Source organism: Emys orbicularis, chromosome 1 (genome assembly GCF_028017835.1).
Source record: "Emys orbicularis isolate rEmyOrb1 chromosome 1, rEmyOrb1.hap1, whole genome shotgun sequence".
Lineage (NCBI taxonomy): Eukaryota > Metazoa > Chordata > Testudines > Emydidae > Emys > Emys orbicularis.
The window spans coordinates 358848757-358861416 of NC_088683.1; the positions used below are offsets into that span (position 1 = coordinate 358848757).

At 49.8% G+C, this 12660-nt stretch overlaps 1 protein-coding gene across 1 annotated transcript; it reads right to left on the reverse strand.

Annotated features, from left to right (window-relative positions):
• Window positions 1-4968: 4968 nt before the first annotated feature.
• LOC135881631 (putative mitochondrial transporter UCP3) lies at window positions 4969-12660 on the reverse strand. The gene is made up of 6 exons (XM_065408295.1): window positions 12535-12660; window positions 10924-11134; window positions 9774-9971; window positions 8229-8330; window positions 7153-7333; window positions 4969-5068 (listed from the first exon to the last, which is right to left on the reverse strand). Exons 1-6 carry the CDS (start codon window positions 12658-12660, stop codon window positions 4969-4971), a joined length of 918 nt encoding a protein of 305 aa, XP_065264367.1.

Genomic DNA, 12660 nt, shown 5'->3' on the forward strand with positions numbered 1-12660 from the left:
CCACCCAGTCGTTAAGAACAGTAGCAATTGTTTTAATTACCTGAATCCTCAAAGGAATATTCAATCATGTGCATGTTCCAAGCTAGTCCTATGAAATAGCTTGTCAAACGACTGCAACATCAGGACATGATGAGTGGGATAAAATGAGATGGAGTTTTCTGGTCCATGGATTAGCATTGTCAAGGTGAACAAGGGCTCATGAAGTCTGAGGCTTGACAATGAAGAGCCCTTTGAGAAGAATAAGGAGTGTTCTCATTTCTTTGTGCTATTGTTTCATTCTCTTTCCTGATCCCCAAAAAGGCAGTGGTTGCATTTGAAGGTTCCCTTTACAACCAGAAGGGCTGGACAACATCTAAGGTTTGATGCCATAGAGATCAGAACCCCTCTTGAGTATTCTGGCTTCTTCTGCCTCTTCCTTTGAACTCAGGACTTTAGTAGCCTCTCTGTTGGGATTCACTGAGGAATATTGGATTGGAAGGTTACTTCATTGTGCCTCAGCGCAGGCAAAGGACTAGCTGACATCTTGACATCCCTTCCAGTCCTGCATTTCTCTGGTTCTCTGAAAGTTGGGCGTAAGCAGAGTTGCGATAAATTGCACGAAGGAGCTTTGTTTTTTAAATAGGGTGAATTAAAGACTTTGCATTGAAACACACCCAGCAAAGTGCAGCGGAGTGAGGGATTTCAAAAAACAGGCAACACTTTAAAAAACAACGGAACCTCATTTCGCTTGAATTCCACAAATGGAGAAACCGAGGCACAAAGCAGGTGATTTGCCCAAAGTAATAGCGTAGCACACTAGGGACTTTAACCCTTGCTGACCAGGGGTTCCCTAGTGTAGATGGAGAGTAGCAAATGGAACCCAGGTCTCCTCACTTCCAGACTCTGACCCAACCTCTACCTCAGAATTAGAATTCTGATTGGCTGGTTGGCTCCTTTTTCAGGGATGTTGCCACCTTGGATCAACACCCAGAGGCTCAAATCTGGGGACTGATCACTGAAAAGGGTCATGAATGAGCTGGGACTCACTAGTGCTTTGCTTAGCTTCAGCCAAAATATCCTCCCACTGCTACATTTTGAAGAAACCTTCTAAAAAGCATCACTTTGCTCCACAAGGAAAAGGGACCAGATCCCATCACATATGTTAACTCCTCAATGCTTCTTTGAATGGTCTGACGCTATCTGTTCTACTGCTTCCCACCACTACAGAAGAGGGCATCAATAAAAGACACTCTGGTGTGGCTTAATTCTTTAATGCCATAATCATAGTCCAGTTAGAAGTAGAATTGAATGTTGATGTATCTGTCTTAGAGTTTTCTATTGTGCCCATCATTGTAGTATCTAAGGCAGTGGTTCTCAACCAGGGGCACACGTACCCAGGGCAGTACTCAGAGGTCTTCCAGGAAGTACATCAACTCATCTAGGTATTTGCCTAGTTTTACAACATGCTACACAAAAAGCACTCGCAAAGTCAGTACCAAGTAAAATTTCATACAATGACTTACTTATACTGCTCTATATACTATACGTTGAAATGTAAGTACAATATTTATATTCCAATTGATTTATTTTATAATTATATGGTAAAAATGCAAAAGTCAGCATTTGTTCAGTAACAGTGTGGCTGTGACACTTCTGTATTTTTATGTCTGATTTTGTAAGCAAGTAGTTTTTAAGTGAGGTGAAACTTGGGGGTACCCAAGACAAATCAGACTCTTGAAAGGGGTACAGTAGGTTGAGAGTCACTGAGCTAAGGCGTGGTCCACCCTTGAAAGTTATATCAGCAGAGCTACATCGGTCAGGAGTATGAAGAAAACACCCCGACTGATGCCGACCTAACCCTCAGAGTAGATGCAGCTATGTCAATGGAAGAACGCTTCTGTTGGCATAGCTAATGTCACGCCGGGAGGTGGTGTTCCTGCACCGACAGAAAACTCCATCTGTTGGGTAGGCTGCGTCTGCACCAGGGGGCTGTGCTGGGCTAATCTTTATGGGTTATGAATTTCAGTGCTTGCGAAGAGCATGGGGCTGTTGGCTGTGGCTACAGAGCAGCTGTGCACGGAGGGTGAAATTCACCTCTGTGCAGTGAATCACAGCAGAGTACGCAGCACGTATCCCACTTGGCCTGGAGGGTGCGTCCATCCCAGATAAGTGCTGCATGAGCCTTGTACTGACTGCACAGGGGTGCTCTGAGTTAGCGTTGCTATTAGGTGTAGCTCAAGCTGGTGATTCTGATCTGCAAAGCCCTGTATCATTTGGGATGCCATTTACTGCTCCACCGGGATGCAGTAAAGGATGTTTTTAAGAGATTGCCCGTGTGCCCTTGTTGATCCTTTAGGATGTGAACCACGGAGGCCAAAAGGGGCCAGTGCTGCTGGAGCAGACTTTCCCAAATCACTCCTGTGAGCTCAGCACTGAAGGGGAAATTCAGCACAAGGTTTCTGCACCTGGACCGGGGTGAATTCCATGCCACTGCTCGGGTGGGGGCCTGCCTGCTGTACTTGCCATTGTCTTTCATTGACCAGAGCGATGCTGTTGCTTTGGCCTCGGGTTAGTGCTTTCGGTGAAGCAGGTTCATTTGTCCAGCTCAGAAAGATGCAGGGTGAGCTGATCCCACTAGGATTCAAGCATTGGGATCATTCTAGGTATTTCTAACCCGATGCTTACATCCCTCAGCCGTCCCCTCTGGGTTTGCTCCACAGGCCTTTCAGCATGGGCCAGAGAGGAAAAAGAGAGAAAGAACTAAATCTGCCAAGGAAAAGCCAGGAGACCTGCAACGGGATCCCCTGGGGGCCCTCTGAGTCCTTTTATTAGCAATGGCTGCAAGGTGGCAATAACAATGACACAGTTTAATGGCCACTATTCCCCTGTGACACGAGTGATCCACGTGGGGTGGGCAATGTTCCTCCAGTAACCCCCTCTCAGTGCAGCTCCAGAAAACTGACTAGTGTGCACCGCTGGCAGCTCAGGTCGGTGTCCTGCTGCAGATCCATCTGTGGGCGGTTGGCTCTGTGGGAGGGAGGGAGGGAGGAACTAAAGTTACCCGTGTCTTGGTAGGCATTTCTTTTGCATTAATTTATCCCACTTCTGCTTCCCAGCACATCAGCTGAATCATACAGAGACCAGAGATGGAAAAGACCTGGCAGGTCCCAGCTGGTTGGTCCTTTCACTGGGCTTGTTCCCTAAAGTCTATTCATCAATGTATAATCCAGTCTAAGGCCTTGGCTACACTGCAAAGGGTTTGCCAGTATAGCTATGCTGGTAGACCAGCAAGAGAGTTCTTTTCCCAGTACCTTTTCCCAACACCTTGTACCTGTTCTCCAAACAAAATCAACTATACTAGCAACAGGCCCTTTTTTTTGCTGGTAAAACTGTATCTGCACTGGGGCTTTTGCTGGCCAGTGATTTAGTTGGGAGGAGAGCTGGGGGCACTGGAATAAGCTATGCTGCCAAGGCACAATTTTGCTGCGTCCACACGAAGAGCGCTTTGCTGATCTAGTATGCTTGTATACCTATACCGGTAAAGCCTTCTAGCTGTTGACTTGGCTCTATTCAGTATAGTTATGCTAGCAATATTTCTGCTTGTAGACCAAGCCTACCTTTAAACAACTTGAAGGACGGGTCTTCCACCACTTGGGAGCCAAGCTCGACCCTCACTGTGAGGAAACCTTTCCTGATTTTCCTCCTATGTTTTCCTTGGTTTAATTTCATCCCCTCACTCACAGTTACCTGCTCCTCTCAGATCACCCTTACCAAATCATCCCCTCGATGGTGTCATCCAGCTCCCGTCCCCCAGCACAGTAACATCTGAGCACCTCCCCACACCCCTGTGAGGCTAGGGAAGAATTATTCCGGTGCCCGCAGCAGAACAGGGAATTGAACCGATGTTGAATCTCATTGGTTTACTTCTTTCTAGAGCTGTCAGGAAATGATTTTTTTCCACTAGAAGATTTTAAAGGTTTTTTCCCCCCTAAAAATTATTGTTTTGATAAAACCCACAATTTTTGGGGGGACAAAAACAGAATTGTTTTTTGCAAACATTTCCATTTCTTCAAAAAGTTTAGATGGACATTTTTTGACTATTTATTTTTTCCCATGTCCCAAGTGTCTCTAAGTTCCTTTGAGTTATTGCTCTGACCTTGCTGCTTGCCAGAAAACTTAAAAGAAACAAGCATAAAATGATCTAAAAACCAGCCCAACTCGTTGAGGGGCGGGGGTAGAGAGCAGCGTGGGGGTGGGGTTTGTGTCATCCTGCTGGGCAGGGGGCAGGGCACGGACCATGCTGCATGAGCCATGGAAATAAAAAGCCCAGAGAAAAAGTGGTGCCTAGAGTTAAGCAGAAAAACCCACCTGGGTAAAGAACCCACCAATCTGTAAAAATCTAAGCCCAAAGTCACTTACTCCCTACACTGCCAATTTCCTCCCGGTTTGCTATCACTCATGAAGGCTGTTTAATCCTTCTGAAGATATTCAATAAGACTAAACCCAATGCTGACCCCTGTGCTTCCCCGTCGAACTGCTCTCCCATCCCCCAAAGCGTACCTTGCTCTTTATCATCACCCTGGGATTATGCTCCAGTTTCCTGTCCACGTGGAAGCGCCTGGATCCAAGATGGTTCGAAGAGCTCAGAGGCCGTATCGAAAGTTTGGCTTCACTGATGGTTTTGTTTTTTCTAGTCCTTTTTCGTCGCTTCAATGTCTTGCATCCCTTGGGCATGTTTAAATAACGTAATTTACGTTGGCATCTCGCCGACTGTGACAAGTGGGTTTTGAAAAGCCAGCTGTTGCTGGACAGTCCATCCAAAGCCGCATGTCCCCACCTCAGCGGCTGGGAGCGTGTGTCCCAGTCAGAGTTCAGCCGCGAGAGCCAGCTCTGCAAGCTTTGCCTGGGAGAGGAGAATCCACGGGAGCCCCCAGGCTGTCCTCTGTCGTCTCATCCCAGAGACCTCCCTGGGGCTTAGGATGGAGACGCCTACGTCTCATGGGCCAGCATCACGGCGCGTTTCAGCTGCTCGTAGGTCACAAACATCACCACGTTCCAGGATCCCAACCGCAGGAACGAGGGCATGAACCTGAGAGTGGGGACAATAGAGCCTAAAGAATGCCCCTGGCAACCAACAACAAGCTGTATCTCGGCTGGTGGATCCCCCATCCACTAGCTCCCTTATGATCCCTGCTATCCATGGATTCCCCTCTGTTGCTCTCCTGCCTGGCATCACGCACCCTCAGACAGCACCCCCTGCCACTCCTATTCTTTAACACTAGCCTTGATTCCTGCCCGGCCCGACATCGCACCCACCCTTGGCTAGAGACACCTTACCGGTTGCTCTGCGTACACACGGTGCTCTGTAAATAATGAGACCGAGCCAGGTGGGCTTGACTCTTTCCCGTGCTTCGCAAGCACAGCAGAATATGAAACCAGACTAATCTGTAATACTTAGCCCTGGGCTAGGCCCAGATTCGCAAAGGCACCAAACTCCCACTGGTTTCAATGAAAGTCAGGCACCACCTTTGAGCATCTGGGCCCTTACGCTCATCAGCTGCAGATCTCAAAGTGCTTTACAGAGCTGGGTAGGTATAATTCTCCCCAGGGCCGGCGCTTCCATTTAGGCGACCTAGGTGGTCGCCTAGAGCACCAGGATTTGGGGGGGTGCCAATTCTGCGGCGGGGGGTCCTTCCGCGTTCCGGGTCTTTGGCGGCAATTCTGCGGCGGGTCCTTCACTCACTCCGGGACCCGCCGCCGAAGTGCCCTGAAGACCGGGAGTGCAGAAGGACCCGCCGGCCGCAGAACTGCCGCCGCCGACCGGGAGCGCGGAAGGACCCCCGCCTAGGGCGCCAAAAACCCTGGTGCCGCTCCTGATTCTCCCCATTTTACATACAGGGAAGTGGAGGCACAGAGAGGTCCAGGCTCCCATGTTGTAAAGGCTTCTGGGCGTCTTGTGTTTTGGATGCCCGGGCTGAGAGCCTCATGCCTGCTCTGCAAAGGTACTAAGCATCCACCACAAGCCAGCTGAAGCCAACAGGTGCTTATGGGACAGACTGACAATGTCCTGGACCAACCTTGTGGAATGAAGATAAGCTTATAGCAGACTGGATGAGGGTTGATGCCTTCGGGGGGCGTTGTGTTAAAAAGGCAATGGTGTCTGTGGCACTGTGTGGCACTCCTCGAGGAGGAGAAGGAGGATACTAATGTCATTCCTCCAGTGGGTGTTTGGAGCTACCCCCTGGGGAAGTAGAGTTCAGACGGGATTCTCCAGGGACCAACAGACAAAGGAAGGGTTGGGGATAAACAGCCTGGTTACAAATAGGCTCAGGGCCGGCTTCCTGATCCAGCAAGCGGACAGGACCCCTGGTTCCCGGAGGGCCCCAATCCTTCGGGGAGGGTTGGGCCTACTGGGCGCTTGTTCTGAGGTATAGCTGTGATGAACTTGAAACCCCAAGGAAACCCCGTGGGTGGGGTGTTGCAGGACTGCTCCTGCCCGAGCCCATGCGAGGGTTGGGGTGATCTCTGGTGAGCTTCTTAGCTTGTGTGCAGGTTCTTTCCTTGTTTTTAATGTGTTTTCTCTGTAGCACTTTTACCTTAAGAATAAAATAGACATGCACAGAAAGAGCGGTGGGGTATCTATAACCGGGGCCATCACACTGTTAAGCAGCTCTGAAGAGAAAGCAAGCAGGCCTCCTGGGGCAGGCTGGGAATAACACAGTGAGGGCAGGGAAAAAGCTCAGCCTGGAGATGCTCCGGGCAGAAGGGAGAGAGCTGTGTGTTTCCACCCAAGAGAGGGGACAGCCAGGGGAGCCGGAAGCCTGTGAGCGGGCCCTTGCGGGATCACTGAGGGGAACCAGAGGTGGAGTTGCCCTGCCCTGTGATGCTTATCACCTCTGAAAATCTCAGGCTGGAGGGCCATGGACCGAGCCACCCATTAGAGGCCGCTTTGGAAAAACTGTCCCAAAGTGACTTGCCCATGGTCACATGAGCTGGTAGCAGAGAGCGGACGAGAACCCAGGTCTCTTGACTCTCAGCCCAGTGCTCTGTCACTGTCAGTCTCCTCTGTAGACTTGTTACATGAACACATGCGTTGCTCCTTGAATAGGCCATGGGCACGGTACAGGCCAGGATACAGATTTGTAGCTGACTCAGTGCCTAAGCACCACTTACCCCTTGTAAAACGCTGTGGGTCCTTCCAGGATCACCATGGTGAGCATACAGTTCAAGGCATTTTTGTACTGGCCACGGGTGGAATTCATGTATCTCGTCTTCACGACGTCGACGGGCGAAGCCACCACAGTGGCGCAGAACCCAGCTCCGAAAGCAGCGACAAAATGGCAAGGAAAAGTGTCTGGGGGTGGGAAATGGGTAATAGGTTTTGGGGTAATGGAATTTTCCACTGCAAACGGGATGATTTTGCCTTTACGAGCCACTTGCAATTAGTCATTGGTGCCATGCACAGCTAGAGCGTATTCCACCCAAGGACCTCAGTTCAATTTACAGACATCAATAAACTGACCCTCTCCCCGAGAGATTGGGAAGTATCTCCATTCTCCACATGGGGGAAACTGAGGCACAGGAGGTTTGACACTAACTTTGGGACGCACACCTTGAGACTTTTGGGGCCTGATTTTCAAAGCTACAGAGCCAGTTGTAATGCCAGCTGAAGTCCATGAGAGCTGCGAGGTCTCAGCACCCCTGAAAATCAGGCCCAAGATGCTCAAAGCTGGATGCCTCAAAACGGAAGTACGTAAAATCCACGAGCAATTCTGAACATTTGGGGCTAAGCACCAGGTTCCCAAAGGGATTTAGGCACCTAGTGGGATTGTCTAAAGTGTGTAGGCACCTAACTCCCAGTGGGAGTTTTTGGAAATCCAACTAGGTGCCCATCTACACCTTTAGGTGCCTGAATCCCTTTGAAAATCTGTCCCTAAGTGACTTGCCCAAGGTCATGCAGGGAGTCTGTGGCAGAGCTGCGAATAGATCTTAGGTCTTCTAAGGTCTAGTGCTCTGTACTAGACCATCCTTACCACCATGCTACTGAAACCTCCAGCTGACGTCTGAAGCAGCATGGGTAGCCGGCTCCAGCCCTCTTTGCCAGAGTGAGCATCACCCATTGCGGAAGGCCATTGGGAGGAGAAGCAATGGAGAGGACTCAGAGAGACAGAACTCTAACCACCAGGCTCCCCAGACGGAAAGGACGGAGGAAGGACTCCCTCACTCACTTAAGGCCCTGGTTCCCTCACCTGTCATTAGATGATATTTCAGCAGCATCTCCTTGAGGAGGTCATAGGTAACCATCTCTCCGCAGTTCACGATGGCGTTGCGGGTGATGTTGGGTAACGTCCCTGAGGCAGAAGATGCAAAGGATGAATGGTTTAGAGAGTGACTCTGGCTATGTGAGCTCACACTGCTCTTCTGAAAGCAGAGTAGGGCAGGTGATGACCATGACTGTATTATTATTAATCGTGTTCATTACCCCTGTGCCTAAAGGAGCTCTACCAGATAGCAGGAGTTCTGTGATACCAGGATTTTAAGGGATAATAAGAATAATACTTGGCATTTACGTGGCATTATTTATCCACAGCGGTCAAAACACTTTACAAAAGTGGCCAAGACTCATTATCCCCATTATACAGCGGCGGAGAGAGAAGCCCAGAGTTACACAACAATTCAATGACAGAGCAAGCGATGGATCCTGGGAGTCCTGCGACTCAGTCCTGGGCTTGGATAGTTCGATCACAATTCTATCTCGAGCGCACAAGGAAATGGGGAGCGAGTAAGTGACGAGGCAAATCTGTTTATTGCAGGTCTGTGGGCTCGCCAGGAACCTTATTTCTGTGACGCAAGAGGAAAAAGGACATTCCATCTCGCCCTGGATGGGATGTGCCCCCAAACCATCGCAGGTGAGTGCTGACATAAAATCATCATTAGCGTCACCATTGTTAATGATTTAATCTCTGATCATTTGGGTAGAAGTATCCCACTGTTCTGGGGTCAGGGTGGAGTCTGGTGTTGTGAGCAGGGCCTGAATAGAACACCCCACTTTCCTTTTTCTGACCAACCAGCTCCCTCATTTGGGAGGGAGGGTGGCGTTTTGGTTTGCTCTGCTCTGGTCTGTGATTGGTTGTGATCCGCCCTTTGGGGTCTAACAGTCAGTGTGTTTGTTGTGGCTTATGCTACAATGAGCCAGTCTGGGAAATGCGTCCCTCTCTCCTGTCTCACCTTAAAAATACTATCCGGTGGTATAAAATCCTGCAGTGGTAGCAGATTATAGGTGAAAGTCCCATCCTGTGCCGAGCCAGGGTGAGGGCTAGGTACCACTCAGGTCCTATTTTAAGCCCTCTTAGGGCTGCCCGAACCTGCAACGGGGCAGCCAGCCCCAGGATAGAAGAGCAGGCCTCCTCCCCACTGTGCCGGAGCAGAAATGGGGATCTGGGAAGCAGGGAAGGGAATGCCATCTGGTCACATGGACCTGCTGCCAGAGCGGTTGCATGGCCACTTTAAAACCAGCTGGCCCTGTCCTCCAGGGATATCTGCAGAACCCGAGGGGCCAGAGCTGAATTCTGTTAGCTGGGCTTGCTCTGTTCACCTTCATCTATTGAATACTAAGGGCCATGGGAATTAGGGGCCTAAATACTTTTGAGGAGCTGGGCCCAGATTCTTAACTGGTGTAATCTGGCGTAGCTCCATTGACTTCCATAGACTGACCTCAGTGGAGCTACCCTGATTTACACCAGTGGGCAATTGGTCTGGGAGGCTTTCTCGCTCCACACAGATAAATCCTGTACCTTTCCAGAGGCCTCTGACCCCTTCCTCCTTGGCGATGGTTTTGTAGGCATCCACAGTCCCATTGTATTTCTTGGTTCCATCCGTCAGCCTCACGTGGGCTTGGAATCGCACCTTGACCACGTCGGTCGGCTGGGCACACGTGACTGCCATGGCTCCGGTGGTGCAGCCCGCCAGCAACCGGGTGAGAATGCCGGCATCTGAATGGGAGCGAATAAACTGGGTAGCAAGCTCTGGGTCTGTCTCTAGGATCGACAGCTAGGTAGCAACGCACAGAGCTGAGTTTTTCTCAGCCTCCCCACTAAATCAGAGTGCCTTTCACCTCCCTTGCTAGGGCTGGGCGCGAGCATGTCCCCTCCATCCAGCTCTGAGGCCACAGGCGAAGGCCGACTCCCTGCATGGCCTCGGGGAAGTCACTTAGCCTAACTTTTCAGGTGGCCTCTAATTTGGGGGTTGGCCTCAGTTTTCTGGATGCCCAACTTTAAATTCTCCGGGTCTGGTTTTTAGAGGCGCTGAGCAGCACCGGAGATAGCAACCATCAGGAAGCTGTGAATAGGGTAAGAGAAGGCCCTGCTCACCGTGTCCTGCTACACCCTCCCTTTGCACCCTGCCAACACTGACTGAGGCCCCCCCACGCTGATCCAGCTGCAGACTCTGGCTCCAAAGAGAGGGAACTGCTTGTCACACGTTTGGTTCTAAAATGTAGTTTTTAAATGGGAAGGACCAAGCTCTTTAAACCTGGCCTGAATTTTTGGCCTGCCATTGTTTGACGGGGCAGTGGATGTCAACAAGACATCGAGTATCTGATCACGCCCCAAAGCAAGTGCTCAAACATCTAGTTTAGCTGCGCTCAGGGCACTGCAGGACCTGGGTGAGACTGGGATCCTATGTGTAGCACGTTTACCCCATTCGTAATTTGGGATCTCAGGTTATTCAGCTCACTCTAAAGACTGGTTGACTGTAATTTTTTTTTTTAAGTGGCAACATCTAGGATAATGGGCCAGAGCCTCAGTTGGTGTGAATCAGCGTAGCTCCATTAGTGTAGTTCATCAACTTCCATGAACTGATTCACACCAGCTGAGGATGTGGCCCGACGTTCTGAAATAGAGGTTGAGAACACGGCTCCTGGAAGCGTGTGGTGCCAGCACTCACTCTCCGATCCCGTGGAGGTGTAGAATTGTTTCATGGAGTCGTACAGCCCGATACGAATGGAAGCGAAGCTCATCTGACGCTGGAGCCCAGCCACCAGGCCATTGTACAGGCTCGTGGGACCTTCCGTCTTCACCATGGTGGTGATTGTGCCAAAGACGCCCTTATAGTGGATGGTCTTCACGCTCTTGGTAGGCTTGGACTCTCCCTGGATCTTCAAGATGGACAGACAGACATTATTAGTAGATGGCAATTCGCCTCTAGTGCAGCCAGCTACAGCCTGCTCCTGAAACCTTTATTCATGTGAGTAGTTCAAGTAAAGTCAGGCATGAGGAAGGGTTTGCAGAGATGGGCCCTTAGCTAAGAGAGTTCATGAGCTACAAGCTCAGTTCAAGGTAGTTTGGGGCATGTACTGAGCTAGGAAGGTATTAAATTGTCATTTCTATGTGCAGTCAACCTGCAGCTGTGGTTTTGATCAGTGAACTAGTTGCAAGGTGATAATTGTCATACATTTACACATCAGCTTCCATCCAGCTGGATACCAAAGGACTGTGCAAGCAATATACCGTCTTCATCTCTTTGCTCACCACTGAAATGCAGCCATCTCTGGGGTAGAGTGTGGCAGCTGTTTATCAGTCTACAGCAACATTACAGGCCAAATCAAGTCAGGAACTGAAGAGGACTCTACCGTATCCAGCTGAAAATGGTGGAGCAGGTAAGTAGCCTAGATGTAATTATCAATGATGGGATTTGGCCAGAACGATGGTGGGAGGCTAAATTCATTCATGTTCGTAAAGTGCTTTGAGATCAGATAGAAAATGCTCTCCAGTATCAATGCAAAAAGGATGAGATTTATCCTGGTGCAGGGGGTCAGCACAAGGCCTAGGTACCATTTCAGATCCACTTTGAGGGCTCGGGGCAGATCCTCAGCTGGGGTAAACTCTCAGAGCCTCGTTGACTTCCAAGTGACAGTTTACCCCAGCTGAGGTTCTGGCCTCTTAAGTGGTCCCTAGCTCTTGTGCTGGGGGCTCTGCATGGTGTGGATGTCACTCAGAACTATAATCAAGTCGTGTCTGTAAAAAAAAGTGATGCCTGATTTCCGTTATTCACATTCCCGCAAAAAAACAACCTGGACTTGCTGAGAAGAATACTACTGAGACATCTCTAGGAACCCGCAGATCTGCAGGGTACACAACAAACATCATCGGAAATCAAACCAGGTATGTTAGAGCCTGATCCAACTCCCGCTGATGTCTTTACATTAACTTTTAATGGGAGTTGGATTGACCCTTAAAGTTAACAGATGGGAGGCAAAAAGACCTAGTCTGTTTCTCAGCAAGTGCTGGATTTGTCCAATGATTTAATCTAAAATGCCTTTCACTCAATTTGAGAGACCACGTGGGTCCGAGGATTGGGACTTGGAAGCGCTCGATTCTGTGCCCAGCTCTGCTGCTGACCTGGTACATGATTCTGAACAAAACTCTTTGTCTTGACTATTTCGACTGTTGTCACATTGGAGCAGGGACTGTCTCCCACTACGTGTCTATACATTGTGCCTGACACAGCTGAGTCCCGGTATCCTTGTACTATAGTAATACCAACAAGGACGTTTACCTGCAGTCTGACTTTCGCCGTGTCCAGAGGGAAGGTGCAGAGATCTGCTATGCATGCTGCCATCCCAGCACCCAGGAACTTAACAGTAGCAGTTGGAGGGATGTCAGTGGGCTTCAGTCCGACCAT

Coding starts and splice junctions, on each gene's coding strand:
- LOC135881631 (XM_065408295.1), bottom strand. CDS start 12,660: ATGGTCGGACTGAAGCCCACTGACATCCCTCCAACTGCTACTGTTAAG. Junction 8,331..9,773: donor GGTCAGAGGCCTCTGGAAAG/GTACAGGATTTA, acceptor CTTCTGCCTCAG/GGACGTTACCCAACATCACC. Junction 7,334..8,228: donor GAAATATCATCTAATGACAG/GTGAGGGAACCA, acceptor TCCCACCCCCAG/ACACTTTTCCTTGCCATTTT.